This window comes from Girardinichthys multiradiatus, chromosome 19, assembly GCF_021462225.1.
Source record: "Girardinichthys multiradiatus isolate DD_20200921_A chromosome 19, DD_fGirMul_XY1, whole genome shotgun sequence".
Lineage (NCBI taxonomy): Eukaryota > Metazoa > Chordata > Actinopteri > Cyprinodontiformes > Goodeidae > Girardinichthys > Girardinichthys multiradiatus.
This window is the reverse complement of record NC_061811.1, coordinates 22,251,864-22,275,580: the sequence shown is the minus strand read 5'-3', so window position 1 is coordinate 22,275,580 and position 23,717 is coordinate 22,251,864. Positions and strand designations below refer to the sequence as shown.

The following is a 23,717-nucleotide window of genomic DNA, read 5'->3' as shown; positions in this document are numbered from 1 at the left end:
GATTCTCTAGCTTTATTTCTCTTTAGTATCTTTGTGGTTAATTGTGTTTTATTTGTTCTTTGCACTCTTCTTGTTTACTGTTTCCTTTCCAGTTAATTCAGTCAGTGTGGTTAGGAGTGTTTACTTTTGTATTCAGGTTTTCTTTATGGGATCTTTGTTTGTTCTCAGGTTGTTATTATTGTTCCTATGTTCCCTCTAGTTTCTCTGTTTACTTTAGTCATGATTATTCTAGTTTTATTATTCCCCATTTGATTATTTATCTTTGTCTATAGGTTTGCTTGGTCTGTGTTTCTGTTTATTGTTTATTAGTTACTTTGCCCATCCTCAGCCTTTGTATTTATTTCACCTGTTCCTTCTGCTTCCCTGCCTCCTTGTCACACCTGTTCCCCGTTCCTTTGATTATCTGCCTTTGTTATCTCACAGTATATTAGTTGGTTTTGTGTCATTGTTTGTTGCTGGTTCCTTGTGTTTGTCACACCTCGTTCTCATCCATGATTATGCTTTGTTTTTTGCCACGCCTTGCCTTGGGAAATCTGCAGTGATTTTGCTACGTTTTTTGACTTTGTAAATAAATCGTTGAATTACAAAGATGATCCTGCCGAGCTCTTGTCTGCACTTTGGTCCGATCCAAAACCACACCGTGACAGCCGGAGAGTAGAGGTTATCGCACCTTCTCAATTATAACTCTTAAACCACTGAAAAATATCCTGATCTTGTATAGCAACTCAAAAATGTAAGGTGATATTTAAAACCTACATCTAATCTTTGGTAAATTGATCCAAACATCTTAAATGTGGCTCTGTCTTTTATTATTTGTCCTATAAAATGCCACACAAGTAAAACTGACATAGACAAATGTGCAAAATGTTTGGCCTCCATTTCAGCCAGAGACAGCCAGTTAACGAGCTAGATACCTGTTGTACACCTTGTTTTCCACCAGCTGCCCAGTTGCCAATATTACCCCTTCAGCTCTCAGAGGAAATGTCCGCGTTCGCCGGCCTGACAGGGGACTTCATTATCCCTTGTGTCTGCTGTGGACAGGAGGCTGATACACTCCAACAGAGTGCCTTGGCATCGCCCAAGAAGAGTCCCCATTGGCCCTGCCCAGGCAGCGAAACAGATGGTGCATCCCCACTTAAAGCCCAGTACCAACTAACTACCAGGCTGACACCTTCTTCAACTCATTTAACCCCCCCTCCAAACCATCCACAAACATCCTGAATTATTCATGTGCCCCACTAAAATCTCACAAAGGCCCTTTTGAGGTGCAGGTATGAAGAATGATTGTGGCATCTAGTCAGGAGGCTGCATAATTACAGTGATAACTGTCCACCTAAGTGTTTCAAGAGCTTCCTAGGAGGTGCAAGCAATTAATTTTTTATAAATATATCAAGAAAGATCTTGTGATTTTATATTTGTTATTGGCTTGTTCACCATGTTTTTGTGCATTCTGTTCTTCATCCACCTAGTCATCTCGAGACTGAGTGATTTCTTGACCTTAACCCTGGTTTCAATAATAATGGCAGCATGAGACTGAGATTATATGAATGATAGAAGGAAGAAGAGGGGTATATATGAAATATGCATATTGAGTCTACTTTGCTGTTTTTAGGGCCCAAGAGAGTTTTTTCCTTTAATTGTGAGTTAGTCTTTACTTAAAATCGGATGGCCCTGTAGATCCATTAAGCTGCAGAAGAGGTGAAAAGTCTTTCCAGCAGTGATTAAGAGGTGACACGAGGTGAAAAACTAATGGGCCTGCATACTTCCCACCCTTACCCGCAGACAGTCATAATGTGATAATTGGGAGATACTAGAGGGAATATCGGAGGATCTCTCTCATTTCAGCGGCAACTACACTAAAAGCCCAAATCTCATCATCAGCAGTCACAGCTTACCACAGAAGAGGCAATTTACTGTCACCGAGGGGCTTTTAAAATAATTTGCTGCCCAGACACAGCAGTCTTTTTATTTGGATTAACTGTTTAACAAGCTGGATTGGAGCAAATGTGGAGGTTGGCTGAAGACCTTCTCATCCATGTGTTTGTTCTTTCCATATCATATAGAGATAACTCTAAAAACTATTTTTATTCTCTTTAGGAGCTCTCGAAGTCTTTGCCATTTAAATACTTTGGAAATGCTTGTTCTATTCTAGCCATTCAGTTGTCAATACATTCAGCTTTTGCAGGACATACAGGTTAAACATTGTGCTGTTTCAACAATTGTATCACAAAGTAATTAATAACAAAAGTTTTCAACTCTTTCAAACACATTTGAAGTTTGACTGCTTGACTTTACTTTCAGAGAGAAACACCATGCAAACTCAAAATGGGCCACAAGGTTTTAGGATATTATCAGATGTTTCAGCTTATTAAATATTTTATTATTTTCATAAAATTAAATTTTAAGTTTTATGAAGTTATTGAAGTTATATGAATAAATACTCCTGCTGATGACAACATCCACTGCTGTTCAGCTAAGCAACTACAATCCAAAGTTTTTGCAAACAAATTTTTCTGCTGCCACATCTTTAATGATATATCAACTAATCACAAATCAAAACATAGAAAAACCTTTTCACATTTTCACATAGTGTGACTTTCAAAATTTTAAGTAATATGAATTACATACATTTGAAGTAGATATCTCCGTAGTTCTAAATTAGTTAACAAAAACAATTAGGCTAATTATGTCATATAATCTGATCTTACATAAGTTTATATTGTTAACTATGTTGAGCTAACATGCTTTCCTCATTGTTAGTGGAGTTAACCTTTGAGGTTTCCAGTTTTTTATGCTGTTGTCTCCCATTATGGTCTGCTATTCTGCACCACTAAAACTACTTTTAACAGGTCGGGTACAGATCATTCGTCTGCGTTAAGTTCACTTTTTTCCAGCGTTTCTTCTGTTCTACTATCTTTTTTTAAAATCTTCCAACAGGTGTTCCAGCATAAATTACATTAGCAGATTAGTTTACCATTTTAGCTCACAACATGTGAAATGTGTTTTCGAGGAATTAGAATTTGTTTCTAGTTGTGTTTTTTCCCTTTGTCTAGATGAAGATACATTAAATGTGCAGATTATGTGCGCTTGGTGCCAGAAGGTCGGCGTCAAACGCTATTCTTTGAGCATGGGGAGTGAGCTGAAGAGCTTCTGCAGCGAGAAGTGCTTTGCTGCCTGCCGCAGAGCCTATTTCAAGAGAAACAAGGTAGGAGCCCCTCCTTATCTTCAGCTGTGCATTTTCTAAGCACTTTGTATGTTAGGCCACAAGGTATCATGCCACCACATCATTTACACCAACTGGAGAATGACAGTAATGGATCCATAAATTCACAAAACAGACATGAATAGTCGATATTACCTTTGACATATTTATTGTCATGAAGTGAATAAATACTAAGCAGAAAAGTTGAGGGGTTTCTATAATTTCAGCAGATTTTTCAGTGGGTTGAAAGGAATCCATAAAGTAGACATCTAAAGCCACCTCTTCTGTATAGTATGAACACATATAGGGCCTGATCTTTAAAAGGTTTGCCTGTACAAATCCACACGCAAACCTGTTTGGGTCCCCAAAGCTGATCTACAAACAAGGTGGTAATCGGACTGCGTGTGTAAAATCAACGGAACAGCGGGCGTAACGTTTTTAGCGTGTTTGCCTTCATGAATATGCTAAACATAAGATAATGACCCAAACGCGCTAATTTATGGGAGGGGGATATGCAAATCTAACCTTTTACCACCCGCAACGCGACATATCAAACCAGAAATGGATTTCGGGTGCTGTTTTTGCGTCTAGATTTAGCACGTTTGAAATGCAAATATGTCTGCTGTTACTGTGGCCAGAAGGAAGCATAGATAGAATGACAAATGATGGAGAGAGAGAGAATCTTCTGTATGTGTCAACAGATTTGCATTGTCAAAAATAAAAATAATAAATATAGATGAGAATAGAAGATTCTACGTAGGATTTTCTAAGGTCTGATTTGGAGCCAATCACAAACAAAAGCCATGACATTTCTCATATGGTAAAACTCTTTGCAACACTTTTTTCTTGCGTCTGGATCATTCCAGCGCACCATCGCTGTCACTGAGATCATCTGCTGCTGAAGCACAAACCTGATCATGATGAAGTGCGCACATAACTGATCAACCGTGCATTGCCTGTTAACTGTAATTGCACATTATGCAAAGTACCCGCTGTGCTTTGATGTTGATAATATAATTAACAGGAAAGAAACAAAGTCATTATAAGGCAGATTAAATGCTTCATTTGCAAACTGGATGCTGAAACTACTTCTTAGCAGGTGAAAAATCACCATTTTAAGGCGGCCGATTCCATGTGTTGAGAAAAACACTGTATACTTTAGCCTTGTCACTAAACAAAACACATTGCATTATTGACAGTAACATTGTGTCATTGCAGAGCAATTGGAGATGGATCAGTTTAAGTAAGTTGTTTAAATGTGAACATATGCCAGGGGAGGGTTTATACAGTTGGTGTCACCAAAACACACTTCAAACAAACAAACAAACACATTGTATATCGTTAAAATATTGGCAAAACAAACAAAAAAGATATCAGTAAAATCAGTAAAATATATTCATATATATATATATATATATATATATATATATATATATATATATATTTTGATATATATTTTGATTTAAATTTGATTTAAATTCTTTAAATCGGTAACTCTATTATTTATAACGATGCCGCTCAACAACCCCTGCATGTTTTGAGCAACACAGCTTTTGTTCACTTTTCCTCTTGTTCCGCCGGGAGCAGTAGCAGCCAGCCAGGAGCCCGCGCAATTACCTCATTTGAATAGGTGTTCTGCCTTTGCACCTGTTATCCATTGCATGCACAATCTTTGAAAATCGCACGCAATACACCCACTTATTGCACGTGCAATTTTTTTTGTACAAGCAATTCAGCGCCCCTTTGAAGATCAGGCCCATAATGGACAAACATCTGACTTTTTGTCCTACGGTATTCAAAAGTTTTTCATGTTTTAATTTCGAACCCTTACCTTTAGCTTTAACAAGTTGAAATTATATACCTCTTAGCTGTACATCACAGATCTACAGAAGCTAACATAAAAAAGTAAAGTGGAGATTATTGAAAGCTACTTTATACCATTATTCTTTTTAATGTGATAATTTCCCAGTCATCATTTCCTCCTGGGATTTTGTATTTGCGCCACAAAGTTGCTAATTGACCCTCATTAGAATGTTTAGATGGTGGCTGTATGCAATTAATGCTGCATTTGCTAACACCACGTAATTTGTAGTTAATGTTTCACGGCAATAAATGTCCACTGATGTAAAATTTATTTCAGTTTTAGTGTGTTTGCAGTCAAGTTTGGAAGCTGAAATAACTGAAATTACAACAATCGATAGGGAAAAAACTAGGTTAAAAATTATACGGTTTTGATTTAACAACCCAGTGTGAGCAAAAGTGTTCTTTGTATCGTTGTAGGATGTTTGTTCAACCTTTTCAATTATTTTTCCAAATTTATTAGTGTAAAATGACACTAAATAGACTACTGTAAAGAGATAACACTAATGCTATTCCTTAGTGCTACTGTAAGATCAACAGAGTACGTGATACTGTGCCATTTTTATATTTTTTTCTCATTTTTATTTTTTATTATATTTACATTCAATATTAACACACAACAAATGGAAATATTAGCTACATATCATCAATATTCTGGTTATCAGTAGCTATCTAATACTAATTTTTGTTTTGGAGAGTTCGTGGCCCAGAGAAGCCACTTTTTGCCGCAGTTGCCTAATACATACGTACTGATATACATATGGAGTGAGTAGGTATATTGTTGTAGTTTCTTGTAGTTGTAGGACTTTTCTGGCCCATGAGGATCAGTACGCATCAGCCCTACTTGGTGAACATGTTCTCATAAAATTTTTTTTAAAGTTGCTAAGAGAAACACTATTCTGTATCATGTCATTTTTATATTCTAGGAAACAGGTATTCACACACTGCAAATTAAGTCACTTAAATTAACTTAAAATATTTCACTTCCATTTACCTTGTTTAAGAGCTGTTGAGGGTGCCACTAAATATGGCAGTAGGGATTTTGATTAATATCTATCTATCTATCTATCTATCTATCTATCTATCTATCTATCTATCTATCTATCTATCTATCTATCTATCTATCTATCTATCTATCTATCTATCTATCTATCTATCTATCTATCTATCTATCTATCTATCTATCTATCTATCTATCTATCTATCTATCTATCTATCTATCTATCTATCTATCTATCTATCTATCTATCTATCTATCTATCTATCTATCTATCTATCTATCTATCTATCTATCTATCTATCTATCTATCTATCTATCTATCTATCTATCTATCTATCTATCTATCTATCTATCTATCTATCTATCTATCTATCTATCTATCTATCTATCTATCTATCTCTCTATCTCTCTATCTCTCTATCTCTCTATCTCTCTCTCTTTCTTTCTTTCTTTCTCTCTCTCTCTCTCTTTCTTTCTCTCTCTCTTTCTTTCTTTCTTTCTTTCTTTCTCTCTCTCTCTTTCTTTCTCTCTCTCTCTCTTTCTTTCTCTCTCTCTCTCTCTCTTTTTTACACACCTTTACCAGGACCATCAATAATTGTGGAGAGTGGTGTGCCTACTAAGTAAAATCTTGTTTAACTGCACTCTCATTTCCTTCACTGTGGTTAAACAAATCTCCTTTCTCTTTTATACCCAAGCTGGGATATATAAGGAATTATACAGTGAGTATACCATATTTCACTCTACTGTTTGTCCGTCCTGAAATTCATCCAAATAAGCACTACACCACAGCAGATAAATGCACCTGCAGTTTGTTCATTAAATGTCTTTCTTTCCCCTGACACTATTTCCCAAAGCATGTGAAATTCAACCTGAATGTTTCAACTGCTGTATTATTGTTTAGAATATGATTCTAATCTTATTCCTTCACATTTGCCTTGCTTTCCTTTATTATGAAAGCACGGTTAAATCAAACTAAATGTTGACAGGATGACAAATAATCTTGCTCCCTCTGGTAATGTCAACGGTTCACTAATGTTTGAAACTCTGTGAGTGAACTTTGACAGGTGCAAGGACAACCACATTTTATACCACATCAAAACATGGCCTTTTTAAAAACTTGTTTTATCTTTAACTCCATGCTCCAAAGGAGGTATCCTCATTTACTTGTTAAAGTTAACAAAGCAAGTCTGTATCATCACAGATTAAACAGGGCAGTTATAACATTTTATTAAATTAAAAGCTTATCTAAGGTTTGTTTCTTGTTCAGTCAATATCATAGTTACAAAATTTTAGCTGGTCTAAAAAAATTTAAACTTATAAACTAAGCAATGAGTAAATGGTGAAGTAACCGGTAGGCAAAAAACACATGGCGCAACAAGCTGAGTGCTTACAGTATAGACCATAAGTTTGGACACACCTTCTCATTCAAAGTTTTCTTTATTTTCATAACTATGAATATTGTAGCTTTCAAACTGAAGGCATCAAAACTATGAATTAACAAATGTGGAATTATATACTGAACAAAAAAGTGTGAAACAACTGAAAATATGTCTTATATTCTAGGTTATTCAAAGTAGCCACCTTTTGCTTTGATTACTGATCTGCACACTCTTGGCATTCTGTTGATGAGCTTCAAGAGGTCGTCACCTGAAATGGTTTTCCAACAGTCTTGAAGGAGTTCCCAGAGATGCTTAGCACTTGTTGGCCCTTTTGCCTTCACTCTGCGGTCCAGCTCACCCCAAACCATCTCGATTGGGTTCAGGTCAGGTGACTGGAGGCCAGGTCATCTGGCGCAGCATCCCATCACTCTCCTTCTTGGTCAAATAGCCCTTACACAGCCTGGAGGTGTGTTTGGGGTCATTGTCCTGTTGAAAAATAAATGATGGTCCAACTAAACGCAAACCGGATGGAATAGCATGCCGCTGCAAGATTCTGTGGTAGCCATGCTGGTTCAGTATGCCTTCAATTTTGAATAAATCCCCAACAGTGTCACCAGCAAAGCACCATCACACCTCCTCCTCCATGCTTCACAGTGGGAACCAGGCATGTAGAGTCCATCCGTTCACCTCTTCTGTGCCGCACAAAGACACGGTGGTTAGAACCAAAGACCTCAAACTTGGACTCATCAGACCAAAGCACAGATTTCCACTGGTCTAATGTCCATTCCTTGTGTTCTTTAGCCCAAACAAGTCTCTTCTGCTTGTTTCCTGTCCTCAGCAGTGGTTTCCTAGCAGCTATTTTACCATGAAGGCCTGATTCACACAGTCTCCTCTTAACAGTTGTTCTAGAGATGTGTCTGCTGCTAGAACTCTGTGTGGCATTGACCTGTTCTCTAATCTGAGCTGCTGTTAACCTGCGATTTCTGAGAATGGTGACTCTGAACTTATCATCCGCAGCAGAGGTGATTCTTGGTCTTCCTTTCCTGGGGCGGTCCTCATGTGAGCCAGTTTCTTTGTAGCGCTTGATGGTTTTTGCGACTGCACTTGGGGACACTTTCAAAGTTTTCCCAATTGTTCGGACTGACTGACCTTCATTTCTTAAAGTAATGATGGCCACTCGTTTTTCTTTACTTAGCTGCTTTTTTCTTGCCATAATACAAATTCTAACAGTCTATTCAGTAGGACTATCAGCTGTGTACTGTATCCACCTCCTGCACAACACAACTGATGGTCCCAACCCCATTTATAAGGCTTGAAATCCCGCTTATTAAACCTGACAGGGCACACCTGTGAAGTGAAAACCATTTCAGGTGAATACCTCTTGAAGCTCATCAACAGAATGCCAAGAGTGTGCGGAGCAGTAATCAAAGCAAAAGGTGGCTACTTTGAATAACCTAGAATATAAGACATATTTTCAGTTGTTTCACACTTTTTTGTTCAGTATATAATTCCACATGTGTTAATTCATAGTTTTGATGCCTTCAGTGTGAAGCTACAATATTCAGTCATGAAAATAAAGACAACTCTTTGAATGAGAAGGTGTGTCCAAACTTTTGGTCTGTACTGTATGTCTCAAACACTATGGTTGAGCCAAGCTACCTTATCTCCTCCACCTCCATTACATCTACTTGCAGCTTCAGTATTCTAGCTGTCTGCCTCTCATTAAAACAAGGCAGTTGTAATGCTATTGTAATCCCACCCACACCCTAAAGCCATGTTACTTTACCACACACCTCACAGCAGTCTTGCTGCCATTGTATAGGCCCTCTATTACATAAATATTGGTATTTTTAGTAATAGACCAACACAAAGTGTTGTATAATTGTTATTCAATAAAAATGTGTGCCCTAAGATGAAGAGCATCTGTGAGTATCAACTTTCAAGCCTTGCAACAGATTCTTCATCCCTGAGGTGTCTGCTGTGTTTCTTGGTCTTTATGATGCTCCTTGCTCATTAATGTTCTTTAACAAATATTTGAGGCCTTCACAGTACAGCTAGATTTATCTACAGGTGGACTTCATGAATGGTTAGATGACTTCAGCATGCAGCTGGCTACACAAAATTTTATTTAGAGTAGCGTGGCTGAGTACAAATGGCTGCTCTATCACATACAATCTTAATAAAATACATAGAAGACGTGAAAATAGGAAGATGTTTAGGTCGGAATGTAAGTCACGGTACCTCTTTCCGCCACCTGATTTTCTCATAAATTTGATCCACTCAGGACTTTAAAATTAACTGATGGGTTAAAAACTCTTAAAAAATACACAAAACTGTTTTCTTCTTTGCCAAAGTCAACCACCTCCTCAATAGAGTATCTACATTTTAAATAATTCACCCACAGTCGTGGTATTTGCCTGTATAACATGTTGGCTGTTTTATCAGCAGAATGCACGTGTTCAAACATCACAAACACAGTTTTCCTCTCCCTCAGTGGCTCAGATTCCATATTTTGTCTGGCTGTCGCACATTTATGCAGTCCATTTGTGTAAACGATACTCATATGTTTCTTGCCCCCTGTACCCACAAGGTTGGAATCTGCAAAGCAGCCTGCAGGCTTTCTTCTATTCCTCACTTCTCCTCATGCTTGTGCATGATTGGGATGGAGGTGAAGAGATGTGGGGGGGACGTGAGTGGGAATCATGTTGCATGAAGCATCCTCAGCTGCTTCACTCATGAAATCCAATCACCTTCTTGTGTAACGCTGGCAGCTAACTTCTCACTTCTCTGCATACATCCACATTATCTGGGGCTTGTCTGTGTGCAGTGAATGATGATGGATAGTTTAATTCAAGCTAATCACTTATGTTTCTGTTTATTAAGTCTTAAGCCACTCAGTTAGCTTATATGTAAGATTCTGCTTCCTCCTAACTTCCAGGACTCAATAATTCTGTCATCTCACTCCTTTTTGGCTAATGACTTACTCAAAATCACAGCTCGAATCCTTTTCTTCTTTACAATCGAAATTGGGGAATTATATTTCACTTTAGCCTTCAGCTGTCGATGAAAAGCTCCTGAACAAAATCACCTTTAACGTCATTTGCTAGGTTTTCGCATTTAGCCAACACCCATGCATACAACAGAAAACATGCATGCACCTTGCAAACATCACCAAGATGAAGTTTGGGAGTAAGTACAGGTGAATGATACCCTGAGCGTTGCACAAGTGAACTTTGCCATCTTATTAAACTGATCAGCTTTATATTTTGCTCATAAGCATATTATCTGTGGTCCTATGCTAATTGAACTATCATTTGTCAAGTTTTAAGGTAATGGATGGACCCAACGGCACACAGGAAGGAGGCAGGATTACCACAAAAATAACATTTAATGAAATAATATAAAAGTAAACAAACTTACAGAACTCTTAAAAACGTGGGGTAAGATGGAGAATGGTAACAGGGAAACTGACCGAGATCTCAGGAGTTAAGGAGGTATAAATGCTGGATCTGTAATTACTGGATGGGTGGGGGATTAGGAACGGGCTGCAGCCGTGAGGTAAAGGAAGACTAATGCAAATGAGGAGAAAAGCCGGGTAATGGCATTAGATGAATACACATGCTAACTAATGCCCCTTAACCACTGGCTCGATCGGATCCTACTTGACTCCACTCGGTTCGCCTTGCGAGCGTTTTCATTACTACCCGTACTTAGTATTTTGGTTCCTACTCCTGAGCGGGTCCGACCGGGGCTCAGTCGGAACTACATGTGACAAAAATAGACTGTTGTTCACTGATTGGCCATGGGAACAGGATAAATTAGAAGGTTTTTGCTGAGGTAGTGCAGGGAAAAGTTAATAAAACTGAAGAGCGACTACAATAATATTGAGGACCACAATGGCTGGGGCGGGTCAAACTGAAATAAAATATTTCTATTTGAAAAATGGAAAGAAAAGAAAAACAACAGATCAGCTTTCTGAATTACTCGCGGGTAGGGAACGCTGTATTTAATCACATCCTAAAGTAGCAGATCACACATAAAATCAGCTGTTCAGATGCACAAACATTTCCCCAAAAACACACAAAACTACGGCACCCGGGAACTGACATGGGGGAAAAATATATATATATATATATATATATATATATATATATATATATATATATATATAGCGTGTGCACAAAATACTACTTCGTTTCCACAAAATACTACTTCATTTTCACGGAATACTAATTTGTGTCCACGAAGTATTCATTTGTGCCCACGAAATATATATAATGTGTGCACGAAATACTAATTTACTCCCACGACATAGGTATAATGTGCACGAAATACTAAAACAGTGCGCTTTCTCAAACATACGGAGAAACAAAACAACAATTGGATGGACAGGGATAGTCTGATTGAGTTTTATTTTAGGCTGGGGAGGAGCTACAAAGAGATTCTGAAAATCCTGGCATCGCAAGGAATTCTCATTAGTAAGAGCCATTTAAATTGAATAGGTGTTAACCCTTCCTGCTCCCGTTTTCTGACCGTGGTCGGGAAACACAGGGGAGATGCTTTCTCCAGGGCCAAAATGGTTGTTCACTTAGGGGGTTAATTCCCTGTACTTGCGTGTCACTGGGGGTGAGACATCTATAATAATGAAGGGACCGGATTGCTGAAGCAGTGGAGTTTTTAATAACTGTACAGCACACTGACTGCACGTTAAATGTACCGTAAGCATACAGTCAAAACACACAACCGATGAGGGTGCAGGCAGAGAGCAGCTGCCTGTAATCAGACTGCCTATATCGGATGAAACTGGAGGAAGTCTCTGCTGAACCCGTTGGCCACGTATGTCCAATATCCAACCAGTTTTTATGGTTTCATGCAGATTATTTTAATGTGACAATGTCACACAGTAACGTTAATAGCAACACAGCACACTGCACTGACGCTTGGAGGCGGGCTTCAGGAGCCATGGCTTCAGCTGTTAGTGGGTCAGTGGAAACACAACTGGTACCGTATCGAATAGAGCAAAACCGAGTGGTGTGGAGCCGCTTGCTTAAAGTAGCCAGTGGAAAAGGGCCATAACTGAACAGATCACATCCAGATCTACTGTATGCAAAGCTAAACAACAAACACAGAAGATGCACTGGCATAATAATAACTGAATGTACAAGTCTTAAGAATCACCTTTAAATGCAAAGTCCAAGAAATTATGATACAACCAAGTTCTGGAAAATTCCCAGTACATGAATTTGCTACACAGAATTTTTCCAAACAAATTTAACAGCATAGCCAATATTCTTTATTTGTTTGCCAAAAAACTTTGGGTTTCAAGATGATTAGGACACACAAAATCATTCTTTTAATTTTTCATTCTAGGTATTCACACCTAGTATGGTAGGAGAGATAGTGGGATGCTTGTTGAAGCGTTGCGCATGACGCAGAGCACAGGGTGGCTAGTTTTCTGTCACAGATTTTGTTTTTCGCTACACTTTGAAAAATGATAAAACCTATTGTATTTGGATGTATTAAAGAACAATAGTGATTTACAAATAAAATATATATTCTTGAACATGAGAAAATTCATAAGACACAGCTGAGGCCAAATTGGGCATTTTGGAGACCTTGCCTAACCCGTCTGAATATTCAAGGCTCTCTATTTTTCTTCTGCTTCACTTTATAAGGATAAATTGTTGCAGAGATAACGTTAACATATTATACTATGATTTAATAGAGGTTAAGAGTATCATTAGAACCCCTGTCATAGAAATAATAATACCAAATGTTTTTTTAGAGCAAACCTGAACATTTTTATTTTTGCCATGTACCATCTTCATGAACGTTTTCCCAAGAACCAATATACTGATTTTTGCCCACCCTTATAAGTCTCACAAGTGTTCCCTTTACTAGGACACCAAAAGTATTAAGATAGAACTTGTGGTTGCAGAAATATACACTGTTTGTTATGCGTAAGCTAAAAACAGGCGGGTTGAAAGGGTTAAACCACTTAAATGAGAGAAAAACCTTGATTGTAATAGAATGCAACGTTGTGTGAAGTGAAAACGTACAGGAATATATAAACCCTACTTAAATAAAACCAAGCCAGTAAAAGTTTATGTTAATAAGTAAATACTGGGTTCTAATGGCTCTGTTAAGCATGTTACACATGCTCTGTATCTCCCTAAATTCCCTGCTGTTTTATTTTTTTCCAGACGTAGAGATTGTTTGTTTTAGGGGGGATTTCTCATCCCCATTGTTACCATCCTTCCGACTAGCCTTGTTTGTCATAGTTTTTATTATTTAAAATGTCTAATTAATACTCTAACTGTAGATAAAGGCAGGTTTAGACGAGTAGATATTTTCCTGTAACCATTGCTTTTTAGGATTAGCATAGATCTGATTTATTTGAATGGCGTTGTCGCTTTCTGAAGAGTGGCAAAGAGAAATAGGCCTCTGTGTCACATCGTATTTACAATTATGGAAACAATTAGGCATTGATCACTAAATATAAGTTCCTACAAACAGTGATAAACATTAAAAAAGTAATACATATTTTTTTAATTCTTCACTTATATTAATCTTGCTAATTTTGGGGGAAGGTGGTGGAATTGGATGGTAAAATTAGTTGTAAATAAGTTGTAAAATTCAAAGGTAGATTTTTCTCAAATAAAAGATAAATTTATTTTAAGGGTTTTCATACAGATTTGCCAGGGTAGCAGTAAGCATGGAAGATGTATTACAGAATATACAGTTGTGTTTTGAAAGTTGGTTTTTGCAGGGTTTTGTAACAAATGCAAAGTTCAACAGGGGAAATGTTGCTTGTTCCTGCTGCAATAACTTCACCAATCTACCTTTCCAAGCAGTTGGGTTTCAGTTCTTCCTTGTAGATTAGATTGTTGCTTTTTAAACGCCGTCCTGGTCAAAAAAACAAATTATTTTTTTCATTGTGATTTATTTAGGAAATACAGGAACCTTTAAAAGCATGTCATGAGAAGACTTCAGTTCGCTGGTTGATTCTACTGCAGAACCGACTTTTCTTTTCTTGTTCACACCATGAAACCTCCCCCTCCTTCTCCAGTGAGACCCCAGACCTCCATCAGTGTCTTTCCCCGAGAGCTCGCTCCAGGCACGAGGGGGCAGAGTGTCGCTTCATGTCAGCCCAGAAATGTCACATCACCTCCAACATGCACACACACCTACCTCCATGCTCCTCCACCCTCCATGGTTTTCCATCAGAGCGAGAAATGTATGAGAGAGACGAGGGAATCTATCAGAGTGTGTTTCTATAAGTGCTTCATGTGTGGATTTTTCTGTGCATGTGATGAAGACTGTAAAGTATCTGCACGTTGCAGCTGAGGCTTGCTGGAGCTCAGAAAGCCTGCAGGCCTGGCTTACACAGCTGCAGGGCACAGAGAGGAAGGTGATTATCTCATAGCTGCCAGCAATTCAGCTGAAATAAAGAAAAAAGTAACTCCAGCTAACAAGATGTGGAGAATGTAAAAGTAAACATGAACTGGGATGTCTTTGTGATATTTATTTAACTACTGCAGATAACATCTTGGAAAATCTTTTTAGATTTATTTATTCTTGTTATGGCACAAGTAATTACTTTTTGTAAGCTTGTAAAAAAAACATCTTTGTGTTGTTTAGACACAACACTGGTTCATCCCATGAGTTTGGCAGATTTTTTGTCTGAATGATTATAGCTCAGATTTAAGTTGCCAAATAATATATTTGAAGGACCTTCAGAAAGCCTGAAAAACAAGACTTTTGTGCAGCAGAGGCAACAGTAATAATAACATTTGCTGCACTCTTCAAAAAGAGGTGCAGTACTAACTATTGAATGTGCAAACATCATAAAGGAAAAATTTCCAAAATGCAGAGAAAAAACAGGAGCAAACTGTTTTGACAGTGGGTTACTTGTTTTTGTTTTTATTATTTCAAAGGGTTTATTTACTCTCTTGTTATTTGATCACTGCCTCGCAGAATGCACTTTAATCGTGGTTTGGGATCAGCTCAAGTATGCACTCTGTGCACCCATATTGGATTTCAGAAATTATCTTTTATTTTGTAAGAGTGGTTGTTTTTGGCAGATGATGGGCACACACACACCTGGACGGGTACGTGTGCCCAGATGGAAGACAGCACATTGACAGCAGGCCTTGCATCCCCTCAGGAACTCAGTATCAACAGAGGGGAGATATGAGGAGGATGTCTTCTTTGTTGGCAGTATTTGGAACTGGATGGATGGATGGATGGATGGATGGATGGATGGATGGATGGATGGATGGATGGATGGATGGATGGATGGATGGATGGATGGATGGATGGATGGATGGATGGATGGATGGATGGATGGATGGAAATGATTGATGGTTGGACAGTAAGCATTTTTAGCACTTTACAACTTTATGCATTTTTCTCTTTTTTGCTCTTAATAATACAGTCATATATAGGCAGTATATTAAAATTCCTTTGTTCTTCATTTCTAAATATTTCTTTTCATCACAGCTTTATTAAATGTACACTGCAAATCACCCTACACATCTATGTCAGTCTTTGTGTGGCTTTCTGTGAGCCTTGTTCACTGTGCCAACACCTCATTAGTACAATATGCAAATGAACTGGAGCAGGGCCAGAGGGTCAGAGCACAAACTGGAAGCTGAAAAATAGCACAATGCTGCATCTTTCTTTCCTTGTGAGTGTGTGTTCACCACAGAGAATTTCTGAGTCCTCAGATTTCTGCACGGTTAATGTCCATTTATCTCTCTGGAACCTGTTTAGCACATCACCAATGAGATTAGCCTTAAGTTAATTTTTTATTCTTTTTCAGTTTACAATGTTTTCAGAACAAACAAAATGACAGGGCTGCATAGCGGTGCTGTTTGCTTGTCCTTTGTGTCTTGTTCATTTTAGTTTTTTAGACTGTGCGCAGCGTCGGCTCCAGATTAAGCTTAAGGGATTCTAAAAATGGGTTCCAGATATTAATGCAAACAGCTTTATTTTCTTTTTACCTAAATTTGATGCTTTCCAGATGCATCGATTCAGTGAAAAGGTTTGTCCAGATATTAATATGCAACAATTTCTTTGATTTCCAGTTAGGAAGAACTGTTTTCTTGGAGTGGATCTATTTTTTTGTTTGAGAAAATTTCAACTTTTGTGTTTTACTGCCAAGTAGACTGCTCAAAAGGGTGGAGAGTTATGAAGTTGCTGATATCCAGAATAGGTGAACAGGTGTGTGGTTCCAGGTGGCATGAAAATAGTCCTCTGCAATAATGGTAAATACATTTAATCGACAGAATACTGCTTTTAGAATATTTTAAACACACATATTAAAACGTTTTATGCCCTTTAACAGTGCTTGCAAAAGTATTCACCCATTTCAAATTATATTCTCAACCTTTAGTGGGATTTAAAGCAATTAACAAACACAAACTGGAGCATAATTATGAAGCAGAAACTGCTACATGGTTTTCAAGGTTTTTACAATTAAAAGTATGAAAAGTGTGTTGTGCGGTTAAGTTAATCCCCCATGAATCAATACGTTGTAGAATCCTCCTTTTAACAGTAAAGCTGCAGGTCATTTGCGTTATGTCTGCACCAGTTTTATACATCTAATGAATGAATTTTTTTGCCCATTTTTGTTTGGCAAAATTGCTCAAGCTCGGTCAGATTGGATGTAGGGAAGTCTGTAGAGATCAGTTGATCAATTGTCACAGATGATCAATTGGACTCAGGTCTGGACTTTCACTGGGCCACTCTAACGTCATTGGGATGTTACTGTCCTGCTGTGGGGTTAACCCCCCCATGATCCCCGCAGGATTGCCCTGTATTTAGCTCCATTTAGCTCCCAGTTAGCCTCCCCACAGCATGATGCGAAATGTTTAAAGGTTATAGTTGTAATATAAGATAAATTATAAAAAGTTTTAGGGCTATGAATACTTTTGCCAGCCACTGTGTACAGACATCACTAAACAACTTTCGAAGTGGCCAGATAAAGAAGTGTGAAAATGTAAACTTTTCTTCCAATGAACTAAACATCTGCACATGCATGTCTGCACATTTAATTAGCCTTTAGACAACTTTACAATCACCATTTCAGTTTCTTTTATGTCACTCTTGCTTTGCATTTCTCAGATTTTTTTGTTGCTTCTGTTCACCTGTTTTATTTGTCCATCCTTAAAAAGTAGCCATTATTTCTCCTCCCCCTCCTCAGACGAGAGACGACGGCGGCCTTGGAGGGAAATTACCCCGGCACGTCTTTTCTCAGGACGCTCCCCGGCTTGTCTTCAAGACAAACAGCGATGTTCTTGTAAGAATCATGACCATTTAACACCAGACACAGTTTCAGCTCAAAGGCTTTTAGGATAATAGAGCTTGCATACATTTAATCTTAATGTTTTCATTTTTTTCTTTGTGCTTTTAATAATTTTTGTCACACATCATTTTCTGTTACAAAAAGACAATGAAACAGTATTCATACTCCTTGAACATTTCTACATGTTGTCATTTCACAACCATAAATATTTGTGTCTTTTTTTTTAGATTTATTTGCTAGCTGTGCCCATAGTAACACATAGCAGTGAAGTAGAAGCATATCATACATATTTTATTTTTATTTTTTACAAATAATCTGAAAAGTGTGATAACCATTTGAATTCAGTTCCATTTACTCTGATACCCTTAAATGAAATCCAGTGCAACTTATTACCTTTAGAAGTTGCCTAATTGGTAAATAGTGTCCACCTGTGTGTAATTTAATCTAAATATAACACAGCTGTGAAGGACTTAGAGCAGAATCAAGGAACACATCAGATCAGGGATGAAGTTGTGCAGAGGTTTAAAGCAAGGTCAGGTGATAAAACATTTTCCCAGGCATTAAACATGTTATAGCACCCTTTTCAACCCCCCTCTCAAACTGGAAAGAGTATGGCATAACTGCAAAAATAGCAGGACATGGCTGTCTATCTAAACTGAGTGGCTGGGCAAGTAGATTATTATTCAGATATTCAACCCAGAGGTCTATGGTAACTCTGGAGGAGTTGTAGACATCAACAGCTCAGGTGTGAGAATCTGTCAACAGAATAACTGTTAGTTCTGCACTCCACAAATATGACTTTTATGAAAGAGTGAATTTACTGAAAACAAGCCATAAGAGGTCCAGTTTGCAGTTTGTCACAAGTCACATAGGGGATACAGATACATGTGGAAGAAGATGTTCTTGTCAGATAAGACCAACATTATTTTTTTAGGTCTACATGCAAAATGTGTGTGTGGTGGTAAACTAATAAATAACATCACCCCATACTCAAACATGGTGGTGGCAGCATCAAGCTGTAGGGATGTGTTTCAGGTTTCTCTCCTGGATCTGTTACCTCTGAGAAGCAGATGACAATGGCTGGATGACCATCAGTATTATTGTACCTAATGGGAGTTTAACAAAGACTTTGCTTTTGTATTCCAGTGAATCGTTGAACTGTTTATAAAGAGTTTTTTTTATTTTAATGGGTTAGTCCAGTATCACTTATTGTTCTGCAGAACCTATACCTTTATTTTTTAGTTAAATTTAACTGTGGATGCAAAGACAGTTAAAGATGGGAATACATTTTCTCAAGACTTAGGCCACACCGTACATAATTCAAAAAACCCTGTCCAGACAAAGTGTCTGAACCTAAAAGAATCAGTTTTTTCATAAAAGACCAACATTGGAAGTGTTGATGTCATTATGAGGATATTTAGCCACATCAGGAGACAATATTCAAATATTTTAGGTCAAGTATTTAAATAATATTGATTATCTTCCTCTTAATGCAAACAGGCAACTGCATGCCAACAACAACATTTTGTATCTCTGCAAAAGATCAGAGTTTCTGCAGCAACATTCAAACACGATCCACCACTTAAGTTTCATCTTTCTTGCAGCTCATCGCCCCGGCCCATAGTGTATGCTGGGAAATCCTCCAGCTGAGTTTCAGTTGACTGAGAGAGAAAGATTTTTACATGTCACATGTTTAATGACTGATAGGATGGCTGGCTGTAATAAGAGTAGCCTAACATACAGAGCAGGTCTGTTCCTCTTTGACTTTTATCTGCAGTTTAAACTTTTTAATTCTCCATTCAGATTTTACTGAAGTCACACACAGTGTACCAGAAAGCACACAAAACAGGAGATCAACTAAATATTTTTTTTCCCTTTTATGGATCAAGTCATTATAATCATCCCACCAATAAATTCTGTCTCAGTAAACTTACTAACAATCACACCATTAAAGCTACATGTTGCAGAAGATCTTCAAGAGGTTAAATTCCTGAACTAAATCTACCTTGAACTTCATTTTCCAGTAGATCAGTTATGTTAGGAGTTTCTTGCCTGTACTCAGTGCATTAATATTGCTGACATCTGGACTTGTCAGATTGCTTGGAGCATATTATGACTCATGAAACTAAGTTCTCCTTCAACTGGATGAAGATCGTGTAAAGAAGCAAAAATCTCAGAAAGAATATAGAAGATAGTTTCTGGTTCTTTGTGATGTCTTTGTATTACAACCGCATGATGGAATGTGACAGCTTCTCAATTGTTTTTAAAATAAACAACATTTCTGAAGTAATGTCATGTTTATAATTGTGGTGCCAGCTTATTGGTGTACTGAGTGATTGTAACGTGTCCATAATGTGTGGCCCGAGTGCACTGGCATGGTTTGCTCAAGCTGACTTCAAGTCGTTGGTTTGATGAGGTTACCGATAATCAAGGGTAATTATTGGTGTGGCTGCTTTCAACACCTTTTCTCAATTTCTGTGTGTTGTTTGAAAAGTCCAAGACAACATCTGAGGTTTGAAGTAAAACTGCCCATTTTTACATCCCTGTGCCACCAGGTAAGATAGTCACAGCTCTGTTACAGGGCTGTGACTAGGTTTGGTAGCTTCTCAGCCACAAGGATCTGATTAGTGATGACAGGCAGTCTGTGCGAATACCTAGCCAGCAGATTTAAGGCAAAACACAATAGACGGGTTGAGGTTAAGTGCTCAAAGACAGGACAGATGAGTGCACTTCAGCCAAGGGTAGTTTTTTAGAAGCTTTTGTGATTGAATACAGGGCAAAAATGATATAGTGCCACACTCCACCAGTATTTAACCCTTTAGACTGACCCTTTATTAGCTGATTAAAATGCCGATTGTGCTTCTATGTCCACAGCAAGACTGAAATTGTTGATGTAGGCTCAGAAACCACCCATTTGTAAAGAAAATTTCCTTGGCTTGTGACAAAATCATGGAAACGTCCAGAGCAAATATGATCTCTGTAGTGGTAATGTCAAAGTCATGTAGTGTGATGTAATGTGTTTTAGCTGCATTCTGGCATGGTCTGAGAAAAACGCCTGAGAGTCTGGTGCAGACTTAAAAAGTATGTTGAAGCTAGAGGAGAATGGAGTAATAAACCTATGTGGTGAGGACTAAGAGTGTCACCTCACACTGAAATGAGGTTTTCCCAATTTGCTATGATGCAGCCATGGGTTACATAGCTTGTCTTAACGTTTACTTTAATACTTTGGATTATGACTGTTTCCCTGGAAGTCTCTTTTTTTATTCACTCTTTTCTGTCTTTTAACACTTCAATACCCCTTCCTCATCTATTGCAGTCATTATGAATCTGTAAACTCTTCCTTCTTCAATTACTAAAACTTTCTAGTATTTCTATGCAACTTGTTCCATCACAAATATTTCCTTTGACCTTTCCTGCCCTGTAACCTTTGACAAGGCCCATCTGGTAGTTCCTAGATTTTTTTCCCCTCTTGTTGCTAGATTTATTGTCTTTACATTTTTAGACAATTCAATCTTTTTAGCATTGATAAAACACTGATGATTTTAGTTTATAGATCTTTTATTGAGTTTCTTTTAACATTTGGTTTTGTTGCTTGGTATGGCAACTTTCATTCATCTTCTATAACACGTATTTCATAGTGAGTCACAGGGGAGCTGGTGCCTATCTCCAGCAGTCTACGGGCGAGAGGCAGGGTACACCCTGGACAGGTCGCCAGTCCATCGCAGGGCAACACAGAGACATACAGGACAAATAACCATGCACAAACGTATTCGCACTGTGGGAGGAAGCAGGAGAACATGCAAAGTCCTTGCAGAAAGACCCCCAGCCGGAAGTCGAACCCAGGACCTTCTTGCTGCAAGGCAACAGGGCTACCAACTGCAACACCATGCAGCCGGAATGGCAACTTGTTCTTGAAGAACAAGAACTGTCTGTTCAGTCTTGTTAAAACTGCCAGCAGGAATAGGTAGATTGTCAAAAAAAGGGGCCAAAACCACCCTAGCCTGCAGAGACCACCTTCTTTTAGAGGAATTTGTCCTCCTACCTTCAGATCGAAGGTACAGGTTACCAACTATAAGGTGCAATCGATACAAAGATTATTTTGTCCAAGCGCAATCAAAGCTCTTAAAAAACTTTGACCAGGCTTGGCACAATTTAAAATGTTTAATGGTTTTATTGTATTTTTGAAATCCTTGTCGAGATGTTGAATTATTAAGTGTGGAAATTGTGTTGACATGTGTGAATTATACCTTGGCTGCCTTTGACTGCTGCTGTGCACCAAATTTCTCCTTGTGGGACAATGAAGAACTAAACTGAACTGACGCTGACAGGAAGGAGAATGCAGCAGCTGCTTGTTTTCCAAGCCAGATAACTGCAATGCAAATGGTTAAAGTACACCACCAACGCTGGTTTGTTGGCCACGGTGGAAATAAATGGCCCTAATTAGGCTGAACTGCAAACATCTGTGTACAGGAGTGGGAAGTGAGATGAGAGTGAAGGAGAAAGCACAACTCCATTAGCGTAATGCGCGGTGAAATTTTCACTCACAGTGCAGAAAGTCGTTAAGTGCTCTCCCTCTGTCTTTCTGAGTCAAGGAAAATTTCACTACATTTATTATTTAAAATATCCGAGGACTAGCATTATAAATCTCAACTTGTGAGAGCACCTTTTGGACTTTTACTCCTTCCTGACTCATTGAATTACTACGGATTAAAGGGCGGTTTAACATGAAATTCTGTCTGATCTGTTGTAGATGTGGTTACTAATGTCACCATATGTGACATTAGTAACCTCTTTAATACTCTACCTTGTACGAATAATTATTTAAAACCAGAAAACATTTGCAATATTTCAAAGCTGCAGTAAATAAAGATCAGCTTTGCAAGTGCAAAACAGCCTTTTCGACTCCATAATTTGTAAGCCGCTGTCAGGCCTGATTCTTTCTAATAAACCAGTGTTGCTATGCACTGTGTAAAACAAGAGTTTATCCGCTTCCCGGTTGCATCCTTCGACTTATTAACATTCAGCAGGGGGGCTAAAGGGTCTGTTTGATGGATGGATGTCGCTGAAGGGTCTGACAACTGATTAATGCCTTAATTATCTCCATTGAGGACCTGACACTCCTCCCAGAGCTGACAGAGTGAGCTGTGTGTGGCCTGACGTGCCACTCTGTGTTCGGGGCTCGCCCACTGCTATCTGCTCCACTGGGGGTCACATTCATTTTCTTCCGTCAAGAAAAATGTGCACATTTTTGCACTGGGAAGGTGGTGATGAAAAATTGCAGCAGCCTGTTTTAGGATCAGCGCCACTGCAGTGATTATAAAACTTCACATTTAAGATGAGCTCATTTGGATATAATGTTGCTGTATAAAGTATAACATTTGATGGAAAGGCAACAAACATTTATTACTTTCAGGAAAAAGTAAAGCGCTGTGACAAAGAAGATTTCTTTCATTTTTGCTTTTTTGTTAAACCTAAATGTTTTGGTTTATACACTGTTTTTTTTTTTCATATCTGACCACTTTAAACAGACCAGAGTTTGTTTTCCCCCTTGATCCAACCAACCAGACCAAGACCCAGAGATGGTCTCATTCCGCTTCCAAATGTACTCTGGTGCGGTTCGCTTCTGGTCTGAATTCAAACCGGCCTCCTTCCGACCCAACTACAGGAAGCATATGCATTTTGGACTTAACGAGTTGCCGTAGAGAATGTTGAGAATAGCGAACCCATTGAAGTCATACCTGAGCCATGTCTTTTGTTCAGCAACGCTGCTACCAGCATGCTGTGGGTCAGAGCAGGCAGAGCACATCATTTCCTTCAGCTTGCAGCACGGGTTCCCCAATGCTGCTCCTAAATTACAAATAGAACGTTGTGAAACCTGTGTTCAATGAGCTGCTCACTCACATTGATTTTGCAGCTGTAATAAGTGCACAACAATGCAGAACAGAAATATAGCAAGTTAATTCCATG

The 23,717-nt window shown here is 38.3% G+C and overlaps 1 protein-coding gene and 1 long non-coding RNA gene across 5 annotated transcripts in view; one reads left to right on the top strand and one right to left on the bottom strand.

Moving 5' to 3' along the window:
- sobpa (sine oculis binding protein homolog (Drosophila) a) overlaps nucleotides 1–23,717 on the top strand; it is a 59,102-nt gene that overhangs the window by 25,692 nt on the left and 9,693 nt on the right. The window contains exons 4-6 of one of the 4 annotated variants that reach the window (XM_047393239.1): nucleotides 3,054–3,205; nucleotides 6,758–6,781; nucleotides 17,649–17,744. In XM_047393239.1, coding sequence (XP_047249195.1) covers nucleotides 3,054–3,205; nucleotides 6,758–6,781; nucleotides 17,649–17,744 — 272 coding nt within the window. The remainder of the gene's footprint in view (nucleotides 1–3,053; nucleotides 3,206–6,757; nucleotides 6,782–17,648; nucleotides 17,745–23,717) is intronic. The other 3 variants (XM_047393240.1, XM_047393241.1, XM_047393242.1) reach the window with 3 other exon arrangements.
- Nucleotides 16,386–23,706, bottom strand: LOC124885056. Its single transcript, XR_007042581.1, has 3 exons — nucleotides 23,489–23,706; nucleotides 17,593–17,719; nucleotides 16,386–16,699 (listed from the first exon to the last, which is right to left on the bottom strand). It is a non-coding gene; the product is annotated as an uncharacterized LOC124885056 (long non-coding RNA).